The 11527-nt window shown below is 48.4% G+C and overlaps 1 protein-coding gene across 4 annotated transcripts in view; it reads left to right on the top strand.

The window, feature by feature from the left end:
- The first annotated feature begins 3198 nt into the window (after positions 1–3198).
- The window catches only part of LOC118224229 (CXXC-type zinc finger protein 5-like), a 17413-nt gene continuing 9084 nt past the window's right edge, over positions 3199–11527 (top strand). Inside the window, exons 1-3 of one of the 4 annotated variants that reach the window (XM_035411511.1) lie at positions 3230–4263; positions 4382–4442; positions 9322–10211. In XM_035411511.1, coding sequence (XP_035267402.1) covers positions 9471–10211 — 741 coding nt within the window. In that variant the 5' untranslated portion in view covers positions 3230–4263; positions 4382–4442; positions 9322–9470. Of the gene's footprint in view, positions 4443–4467; positions 4669–9321; positions 10212–11527 lie in introns of those variants that run through there. The other 3 variants (XM_035411513.1, XM_035411510.1, XM_035411512.1) reach the window with 3 other exon arrangements.

Here is an 11527-nt window from a genome sequence, read left to right as displayed (position 1 = left end):
CCTAAGTCTTGGACGTAGTCAGCCTTGACCCTGGAGTACGTCTCAACCAGCAAGTCCACTGATCACAGTTTTTTGTCAACTTGACCATGTGATTGCGCCAAACCAAAGACTTGACATTATGAACTCAATTGCTGAGTGTATGTGTATGTGTGTGTGTCAGAGAGAAAGGGAGAGAGAGACCAAGAGACCAAGACTGATGGATGGATTGATAGAAATATAGTAAGTACTTCATGCCAGTTGAGCAGTTGGAGAGAGAGAGAGAGAGAGGGGGGGGGGGTTGCTGGGGGTCACAGTATAAAAAACAGGAATGTAGACAAGCCAGGAGCGGACAGGAAGAATGTGGTCAGTCTGGGCTTTGTAAAGAGATACGCGCAGCCACTGTGAAAAATGTTCAGACGCTCGTGACGGTTAAGTGCGAGGTAGCCGACACACACGCGCGCACACAAAAACAGAGGAGCAAAATTGATTTTGAATACAGTATTATTTTTTCAGACAATTCATTCATAAAATAAAAATGTTTTAAGCGTGAGCGTGGGAAAATTGTGTCTTTATTGAAGCTTGAGAGTGAGAAGGGGCACCCTTAGTTAAGGCTTTCAACAGAAAGCAGACTAAACGTGGAAAAACAAACGCAGGGACTACGTGCTCAATATTTAGTGCTTTCCCGGGCGATGGCGCTTTGCGGCTTGTTGGCAAGAGTGGGTCGCAGAAATGCGGTCAACACAACGGCATGGAAGTGATTTCCAAAATTGAAAAGAGGGAGAGGGAATGCAGTCTGGATAGTATAAGATACGGTGAAACCAGGCACTTTGCCAGTACAAAGGAGACGGTCTCCCCTCCGAGGGATTACGGAGCAATGCGTGTCAAACCTATTTACAGCAGCGCGTTTTCTGAGGGTCTGAAGCGACTATTGTGCGCTTATCTCGCTGACAGGACCCGTGTTTGTTCGCCCAACGCCACGAAACACATCGACGATAAAGACAAAAGGGGTGAGCAGGACCGGGATAAGGTGACCGCTTCAGTTCATGACCACGATAAAATGTTATCGTCTCTAAGCCTTGCACTAGCCTATTCCAATCAAGAATATTTGACCAACTAATCTATGCGTGCGTAGTCCGGCATCACTTTTTTTTGCGTACGGACTGTATACGTCCCTTTAATATAGAGCGGAGAATGCGTGTGACGATTGTAGCTGAGGCACTGGACGGAGTGGAGTCCAGCGCAGAGGCCTACGTGAGAAATTACCACTATGTCCGACAAAAACAACGAATATGCGAACAGATGTAGCCACGTTATCTTTATATTGGGGAATCATTTTTGAATGTCAAGAGATCAACGCCATGCCTTTGTTTTTAGGTGGGAAAGCGAACGTACATTTTCACACTTACCAATCTAATTGAAAACATATTTTTAGATCCATTCGGTGTCCTATACGGACCCCTTAGCCCACGTGTTTTGGTTATTGTGTTGTAACACTATTCTAAACACTATTCTATTAATACAACATTTTCACTATTTTATTTAGTAATCATTGCTAGTGGTAGAATTTGACCAGTATAACTCGGTATTAGGTTAAATAGTTTTTAAAAACTAGTTATGGTATTGTACTATAATATACCATACAAGGGGTCACTTAAGGATATTTACACATACAGACATGCATGCATACATAAATATATAGATAAATGCTTACCTAAGCCACACAAACACACGCACACGCACACACACACACACAGGCCAATGTGTTGGTGAGTTAAAATGTCTAAAGCATTTTTGTCCAGTCAGCAGATGCATTTTGACTTGCGTAAAGAAAGGACCAGGTAGTCTTGTTGGATCAAAGGTGACTTGGCTAATTGTCAAACTAATTTAAAAAATTGGATAACCACTGAAATAATGTGTAGAATGTTGCCTATGTGTGGATAGTTATGAGGAACCTGTAAAAATGTTGTAAGGTTCAAGTTTTGTCTGCCCTTCGGTAAAAGCAGGTGTATCTTACAGTGGGGTATGGGCCCTTGAGAGAACTTGAATATGGCCTGTTTACGCATGTTTAAAGCAACAACGAGATAATAACCACTCCTGAAATAATAATGCATAAGAACGGTATAGTCTCACTTTGTTTAAACGAGAAACTTTTTCCAATATATCAAAGTCCACATTCCAAACGGACAGTTGCATAATTCCAAGCACACTTTAAAATATTACGAGCAAAAAAAAAATAGTTAAGTTTTGAAAAAAAAAAAAAAAAACATTCAAGGCGTGATAATAAATCACTCCATTAAATATTAAATATCTCCAAACAGCCAAATGCGCCATGCAATGCGGCGTTAATTGGGAGACGGACGTCTCGTATGTGCGTGCGTTTTAGAATGTTTGTGCGCGAGCGAGCTTGGCCGCTGCTGCTGGTGGTAGAGCAACCCCCCCCCCCCCCCCCCTCGCGCTCTGGCGGCTGTGTTATTTTCCAGCTCGGAGCCCCAGCCCGCGCAGCTCGATCGATTCGCATTGATTGTCCCTGACGAGCTGCTCCACTTTCCAGCCAATGTCAGCCCGTCTGCGATCGGGAAGGAGAGAAATGAAGGAAAATCTCTGCCGCCCTGGCGGTGTCATTTCCACACACTTCAGTTGGCCGCCTGCCAGCAGACAGGACATTCACAAGAGGTGGAGTGGACTCTCGCGTTGTGCGAGAAGAGGAGCCACGCACTCAGCCGGCCCTGTCGACGACACCACGGCTGACCACCGCCCGGCCACTCAGCGAGCGAAAAATAGCATCCCGCGTAACGACCCCACCCCCTCTCACTTTAACTGCTGTTCATGTATGCGTCGCTGATAATATTACGCATTGAAAATACTTATTGATTATACCCTACGTCGGTCAATCTACCCGTCCAAATAACTGAACTACTTCCTGTAAACATTGTCCACATCGGATATTCTTGTTGAAAACAAAAAACTCGCACTCCTTTTTATCCGAGGTTGAAACGGATATTGCAGCTTTGGCAAACAGGGTCCATCTGTCCCGTGAGGATAGCAATGTCCATACTAACAAAGTGCATATCCAGGTGATGAGTTTCACGTTCAAACGCAAAATCGTAAGACGAAAATGTTTTTTTCTTTCGGTGGGCTATTTATCACTATATTATTTTATTTTTATTACATTATGCACTGCCTTGCAGGAAGATTAATGTGATTTTATTATTATTATTATTATTATTGTTGACATAAGTGGAAATAGGCTGCTTGTATACTGATAATACTTGTTACTTTTAATAAGTACTATCGTATATCTTGCCGCGCAGCCTTTGATTCATTAATATTTAACATAACTGTCGTTTAGAGTGTTCACTAAGGCACTTATGAAAAGAAAATGAGTCCGTTGCAATGGATCCGTTAACTGTGTCATCTAGCCCATAGACATTTATCATAAGGCTGGAGAATTGGCCGACCGCCCGGAACTTCCCGAGTGTCTATCCATAGAATCTCTGTTTCTTAGATATCTGTCAAATTTATTACGTCATTAAAGTGCTCCATGTGAGAGTCTGGGAGTTACATTTACAGATGTCATGTGATATCTTAATGTTTGACATCAGAATACTAAAGAAAGTCGTTTTTCATCCACTCGCGTGCTGTTTTATTATGACATTATTGTTATTTTTTTAGACCGGATATTGCTCATAACAACATATTTAATAATGTGGGCGATTTGACATTTAGTCTTAAGTATGTGTGAAAAGAAATAATCTGTAGGCTAAGGCTATCCTGTAGGCAATCGGTCGCGTTAACTGACTTGTTATTTTGAAAGCAATGCTAAAGTTCTTTGTAAGCATGAATGTGTTAAAGGAAAGTTTTGTCTTAAAGAGGTATGACGAAAAAAACTCAGTCTGCTGTCTTCCGTGAAAAAATCATATTGCGCGTAAACAGCGAGCAGATTGGAAGCAAACAGTATCCAGTAAATACGCCGATCGCAGAAACACCCACAATTTCAGCTATAATAACGAATGTCTAGTCCTTAAAACGACACACATACGCACAGAAGAGGTCAACTATATAAAGTGCAGACAAGGCGTCACGTTTCCACAAGGACGATGTTTTACGAGCTGTGGCGTTATTTTTTCTACGCGTCTGCGTGCGGCGCAAGAGTCCAGTTCGGTTTTTACGTGAAGCTCCAAAAATCTATGAAATGTGTTTGCATGTTCTTCTCCGCGAGCAGGGATGTAGAGGTGGGATAGCAAGAATCGAAAGGTTGGAGCCCACACGCTCGCCTCCGAGAAAGTACGTTTTACAATAATTTATCATTCCGTTTCCCTCGCGCTTATTTCTGGCGAGGGTTTAAATAATTCTGCTGGGTGAGAATTTGATTTTTCCCTCTTTTTGACATCAATCTCCGCAGCAGGCACGGAGACGGACCGCTTGGACAGTGGGTTCCCTCCCCTCCACTCGGATCTGCTTTGGTAGGTGCGAATGAAAAGGGCCTGTGTTTGCAAATATGCAGATACATTGAAGGGGCGAATCATACTTTGTTGAAGTCTGTTGAAAGTTGGCATGTCATCTTCCTAACGATCAAGTTAGCCGGGAGAACGGGAGAATGTATTTTCTGTACCGTCCGAGACGTGCCAGCGCGGACCGAGCGCTGGCACCGCAGACACCCGGTTTCAGATCAGTGAGTCTAGACAAAAGGTATTTTTGTGTTACTTAAATGTTCGTTAAATTTCGAACCGGCTCTCGTATGGGCATACCTGATGAATGCATTATGGCTGGCTGAGGTTGCTGGATGAACGTGCTATAGTTTTGTTCACGGGGATCTTGATTTTTTTGGTAAATGTTCTAAATTCAGTTATTGTTGTATCCGGTGAACGTAGAATTTTGTGACATTACATTCTTGTGTGGAGCGAGTGTTACCTAAGTGTGAACGTTTCATTAACGATACTGCCGAAAACTTGACGATCTCCTTTACGTTCTGGAATTAATTTATCGAATTGATTATGACGACGATTAGCTCTAATATAAACCATTTAAATAGCAGGTGAAGAAATTGTGATTTTGAGTTGCAGTTTAATCGTGAAGGAACTTTCTGAACCAGTAACATCGATGTTAAATGCAAGTACAGCCACATTTATTCAAATAAAGCGTGGATATAAATAGCTATTCGTGTGATCGATAATGAACCATTAATTCGAAGACGTTGGTTTCAGTTTACATTAATGTTTTTAAAATCACAACCTGTTTATTGGGTTATTTTTGTGTGTGTGCGTGTGCCAGCGAGCAGTACTGTATTGTTCCTTTGAATGAATCTGCCCGTCTCGTGCGCGATGTCCCCCAGCCTGAGCTCTGCGTGCGGGGATTCTGCGACCCTTCAGCACTGCCGCAATCCGTGACTGGTCGCGGTGCTCGTGGGGGCTGCGTGTTTTTGTGGTTGCAATTAGGTGTAAAGGACTGGAGTGCACGTCGCCTTGGAACATAATTTATCTTGTTGTTTTTAACTTGCAGTTTTTTTTATACGCACAGGATCCGCTCCAACCGCAGTTCGACACTTATTACCACTATAAATGTAGTGAGTATTGATGGTAGCGCAGAACTGAGTCCGGTGAACGAATGTGTTTGCCTGTGCGTGCGTGTGTGTGTGCGCGCGCGTCTGGAAGGAAGCGCTACGTTTGGCTCTGCATTACCTGAACTAATAAATATCGGGCTCGCACACCTCCCACGAGATGGCCAGAAGCAACTTCAGGCTTGGCTTGTTATTCGTATTGGTTTCGGGTCCCTCCAGCCGCGAAGCCGTAATTGGATATTTTTTCTCTCGAAAATAAAAAAGTATCCACATTAATACATATGTGGTCATTACAGTATACCAATAAACGGGATTGACAATAAAACAGAAGCAGAACAGAAAATGTAACGCATTTTGTATTTTAAACACATTTGAGTGAGTTATTTCTAAATTTAAGGATACTTTTTCGTTGATATGACCACATCCACAAAAATCCATTCCCCATTGTCATATCCCTCGTGGTCAAAACTTACAGTATGAGTAGATCACCGTATTTCCTATGATCAGATGATTTTATCTACTGTGACATGTTGGTGACGATAATTATTAAGGCTTTGGTTGTATTTTATCGGTCTTGGTAGGGAACGTTTGTTTTATCCCCTTATATCTGAACCCTGACTGATAATTCTTCTGCTGCCTTACCAATATGGGCTGAGGTCTGTAGAGAGGATCTCTAGTCCTCGGCGCCTTTGGTTTTGTTTCCCTCGGCTGCTTGGTGTCAGTCGGACAGTCTGGTCTGGAGCGTTATTCTGCAGAAAAGGGCCAATTAACGTCTAGCGCTGCCCTCGAGGGAAGCAGCACGAGCCATAGTGTTCTCCTGCTTTTCCTGTGGCTGTCAGTAGAATGCAATTTAAGGCACTTCTTCTTCTTTTTCATTATGGCAATAATATAACTTTAGATTATAATTATGTTATTATTGCATAGCAATGACAATAACAGTTATTGTTTATAACAAGTATTATTAATAATATTATTATTATTATTATTATTATTATTATTATTAATAATAATAATAATTTCCTGATATTTTGCCTCAGAGTAACATTTACTTTGAAAGTAAGTGCTGTGACTTGCTATGTGCTTGTACTTCCTGCTCCTGAAGCCACAGTTTGAGTGGCCAGTAAGAGCACAGATAAAAAGAGAATGTTTTTAATGTTCAGCTTTAGGTGCTGTCATGTCCTGATACCTGTTTATGAAAGGGGAGAGCAGACTGGGCTGCACCTCACGTGGGATTTGGTCTGCTGCAGGTTCACAACCCCCCTGTAGGAGAAGGGTGTCACCTGTGGGGCAGCACAGGTGCTATCCTTGACTCAATATCCTTAAACCCCCCCGGGTCGGTGAAGGTTTGTGTCCCCTTGTGAGGTGGGTATGTGTGGGGTCAGAACCCCAGGTCAAATGAGGGTCAGTGTGGGCTTGGATAGGCTGAGTGTTTTGCAGTGAGGGTCATTCCCCCACCTGGAACAGACCTGATGGGGTAGGAGGTGGGGGGTGTAGGGCTGTTGGTACACACAGTGTGAGAGAGTGTGAGTGATGGGGGAAGGAGGGAGAGATAGAGAGACGGATAGAGAGAGGGAGAGAGAGAGAGAGAGGAGGGGAGAGATAGACGGTGAGAGGGAGAGAGTGGGGGATAGCGAGGGCGCAGGGGAGAGAGAAAGAAGGAAAGAGAGAGTGCAGGGGAGGAGGGAGAGAGAGTGAGAGAGAGTGCTTTAAGGACAGCCCCATATTAAAGTCAGCTTTGCGAGATCTTCTCCGCAGAACTCTCCAGCTCCAGAGGTGGCAGGCCTCCTCCTCCTCCTCACAGGTTTTAGTTTCAGTAACTCATGTCCTCCCCCCCCCCCCCAACAGCCCCCCCAAAAAAATAACAGCGTACAGCTACCTGAATTTAACTGAGCCGCATTTAATCTGGTAGCTGCGAGGTAGGAAATCTTTTTGGTATATATATTTTTTTTTGTTATGCGGTTTTTTTTCGGTCCCTTAAATCCCCTCCCGGACGGAAAGGGCCTGGCGTGAACGCGACGGTGACAGACGCAGCGAGCGGGGCGGGGGTGTGACGGAGACCGGGGGTGGTGTTGACAGCGGGAGGGGGGCGGGCGGGGGGATTGGGGGGTGGGGGGGGGTTTGGACAGGCGGGCTCTGAGGCCCCGGCTCCCTCCCGGTCGGCCGGGCGCAGGGGAGGATGGAGAGAGCGGCTGGCCTCTCTCCGCTGGCGCCGCGGGCTCCGACGCTGGCGGGAATGCGGGGGCCGCGATCCTCTCGCCTTTGAAGCTCTACCTCCTACTAATTCTGGCCTTCCAATTTCCACAGTCGCAGGCACCCCCCCCCCCCACACCCCACCACCCCCCCTTCCCTTTGTCTCCCTTATAAGGGCCGGCTTGGCTGTTTCCTCCACTTTTTCTCTCCAGCGGAGTGTGTGTGTGTGTGTGAGTGTGTGTGAGTGTGAGAGAGAGAGAGAGAGTCACATGTAGAGAGAGAGAGAGAGAGAGAGAGAGAGTCTGTATTATCGAAGGAAAAAGAAAGAGGCTGCATGTATGTGATAGAGATTGTGTGTATGTGTGTGTATGTGAGTGTGTATGTATGTGTGTATGTGAGTGTGTATGTGTGTGTGTGTGTGTGTGAGAGAATATGTGTGTATTTGTGTGTGTTTATGCATGTTGAGTGTGTGTGTGTGTGTGTGTGAGTGTGAGAATCATGTGCATTTGTGTGTGAGAGAGTGTGTGTTTGACCGTGACTGATCTGGTCAGTTATATTTCCTTCACACTTCTGCTTTTAACCCTTTAAACGCCGCAGTCCTCGTCACGGTTTAGCGATTAGCGATGCTGCGTGATCAATGGCAGTTCAGATTTGTGAGCGCTGTCAGAGTTACTGCTCACGATGTGTCGCTTGCCTTGGAATGCGTACTGCTGTGAAAAAAAAACCAAAAAAAAAAACCCCAACACACGTCCCTGAATCTCTTGGACGTTTCGGGAAAAATGTCATGTTGGGCCAGCGTCGATTTCAACCGAAATTTCAAGCATTTTTCAAAAAAAAGAAAAAAAAAAAAGAAGAAAAAAAAAAAACCCCGCCAAGGAAACTTCTCCATTGATCTTATCAAAGCCTTGTTGCCATGGCTACGCGCGCACGTCTGAGACAGGTGACGCCCATGCGAAGCCCGCTAATTTGCCGGTGGAATTGTTTCACCCTCCGGGGCGATGAACCCCGGATCAGGGGTTAAGAACGGGGTCAGGGGGTCGAGTCGGGCGTACGGGTGCCCACGTCACACGCCGCCGTGTGTCTCAGTGGCCTGTGTGCTCACGCTGGCCACTCTCACTGTACTGCAGTAAATGACATTGCGCTCAGACTGCTGAGGCGGTCGAGGGTATACTGTACATAAATCACTTCGGCTTTCATGTGGATCTCTCTTTTTTTTTTTGGGAAGTTTTTTTCAACACCGTTAAAATTTCATCACACCAATGTCTTTCTTCAAAAGACATTTTTATCCAAGGTGCTAACGATACTTGTAATAGGATGAATGATGTTAAGACAAATGTTCAAATCTAACATACTGTTCTTTGTTCTTTTGCTGAATAATCATCACTGCCTTTAATGTTATTTTCCGTCTTCCGGTATAAATCTTAATTGAGTATAAATAAGAGAAGGATTGGTGTTTGACCTGCTAAACTTCAGGTGAGGTTTTGGTTTAGATTTATAAGTGGTAAGTGTGATCAGTTGTAGTACTGCTTGTTCCAATGGCTCATTCACCATGAGGTCAGCTGACCAACTCTCTGTCTCTCTCTGTCTCTCTCCAGCTTTTGGTTCCCTGTCAGGAAGATGCGGACGAGGGCGGGGCTTTAGACTGCAGTCCAGGGCTGTGGGGGCTTTCCATTGGCTGATTCTTCAGAGGGGGAGGCGCCACTCACGCCAGGGCCCGTGAACAGACTCCCTGGTGCGCCGGACCATGTCGGGCGGCGGACGTCCGGAGGCGGGCCAGGCCGCCGAGGCGCTGGACAAGGGCGGCCGCGGGGAGGAGGGGGGCGACCGCGCGGCCCCGCCCCCCCAGGAGCGGCGGAACCGCAGCGGCATCATCAGCGAGCCGCTCAGCAAGAGCCTGAAGAAGTCGCGGGCGCTGTCCCAGTACACCGCCAGCTGCTCCAACGCCAACGGACTGGCGCAGAACGGCGTGGCGGCGCCCGCCTCGCACCGGCACGGCTCTGCGGCGGCCCGGGCCGAGCGCGTTTCGGAACTGACCCTGGAGGGGCAGAACGGGCTCAACTTCGCCCAGGCGGCGGAGCTCCTGAAGCGGGCCGGCATGCTGCTGCCCGGGGAGCAGGGGGCGGGGTCGGGCGGCGACCTGGAGGGCGTGTCCGCCGGCGACACCGTGGGCAGCCCCGCGGACTTCCCGTACCTGGGCGGCTTCCCCTTCAACCCGGGCCTCTTCATCATGACGCCCGCGGGCGTCTTCCTCGCCGACAGCGCGCTGCACATGGCCGGCCTGGCGGAGTACCCCATGCAGAGCGAGCTGGCCTCCGCCATCGGCTCCGGCAAGAAGAAGCGGAAACGCTGCGGCATGTGCCAGCCCTGCCGCCGGCGCATTAACTGCGAGCAGTGCAGCAGCTGCCGCAACCGCAAAACCGGACACCAGATCTGTAAATTTCGCAAGTGCGAGGAACTTAAAAAGAAGCCGTCCGCGGCTCTGGAGGTAAGGGTCGTGGACTCGGGGGCGGGGGGGTGGGGTGGGGGGGGGGGGCCGAGGGTAGGGGGGAAGGGTGGCGGGTGTGGAGGTGAGTGGGATCTGCAGGTGAGGGGTGTGGTGTTCTGTGGAGGAGGGCGGTTGGATAGATCCTTCCACCAGACACAGATCCTCGGTCGGGGTGGCAGTGGATGGTAAAACAGGCCTGGAACAGTGGAAGAGGGGAGGGCCAAGGTGCGTAGAAAATGGGGGGGAGGGGGGGAGGATAAGGGGGTGAGGTTTTGGAAGCACACAGGGGGTAAGGGACAGGATTAGGCGGGGCTCTGCTGGAAAGGGATTGGGACGGGTGGAGATTTGAGCTGGCGGAGCAGCCGGTAGGGTGGATGGGATATTTGGGGCAGGCGGGCTAACACCAGCGGATTCCCTTTAATCTCTGCTCCTGCGGTCAGTAGACCTCTCTGTGCTCACGCCCGCGTGGTTAACGCTGACCAGTGGAAGCCATCTTTGCCTCCTCAGATCCGGAGAACACGAGCTGTGCTAAGTCTACTCCTCCGTATCGGTGCCTGTATGTGTGTGTGCGTGGGTACACTTGTGTGTATGTCTGTGTGTGTCCATGTGTGAGTGTGGGTACTCCTGTGTGTGTGTGTATGTACGTGTGTGTGTGTGTGTGTGTGTGCGTGCGCCTGTGTGTGTGTGTGTGTGAATGTGTGCGTGTGTGTGTGAATGTGTGTCTGTGTGTGTGTGTGTGTGCGCCTGTGTGTGTGTGTGTGTGTGTGTGTGTGCGCGTGCGCCTGCGTGTGTGCGCGCTTGCGTGTGTGTGTGTGTGTGTGTGTGTGTGTGTGTGCGTGCGTGCGCCTGCGTGTGTCGGATGGCTGTTCGGGGCTCGGCTTGTCCATCTGGTCGTGAGGCTGTCATCTGGAGCGCCAGGTGTCGGCGCGGCGCAGACGCCGTCCTCCCGCTCCCCCGCGCTCGCCCGCGGTCTCCCGCCGCTCGTCTGCGTGGTGAGATTTCTCTCCTCGTTCCCCAGCGGGGTCACTCCGCTCCGCTCCGCGCCGCGCCGCCCGGCTTGGCGTGAATCTCCTCGCACGAGTCCTCGTGCTCTCACACGTTTCCGCCAGCCTTTGCCGAAAAAAAACGAAAAAAAAAAAAACGCCTTTATCTTCCCCCTCCTTAAACCGCTTATGTGAAAATGGAATGAGAGGGATCTTGTGCGGAGCTTTTGGCTACGCGGCGCATTTCGCACATAAAGGTGGGCACTTTTTAGCGCTGCGCTACCTAGCAGGGGGGGGCTCCCAACCTCCCTACAGGTGACCCCCACAGGAGTG

This window comes from Anguilla anguilla, chromosome 3 (assembly GCF_013347855.1).
Source record: "Anguilla anguilla isolate fAngAng1 chromosome 3, fAngAng1.pri, whole genome shotgun sequence".
NCBI classification, from domain to species: Eukaryota; Metazoa; Chordata; class Actinopteri; order Anguilliformes; family Anguillidae; genus Anguilla; species Anguilla anguilla.
This window is presented reverse-complemented; position numbering and strand designations above follow the sequence as displayed.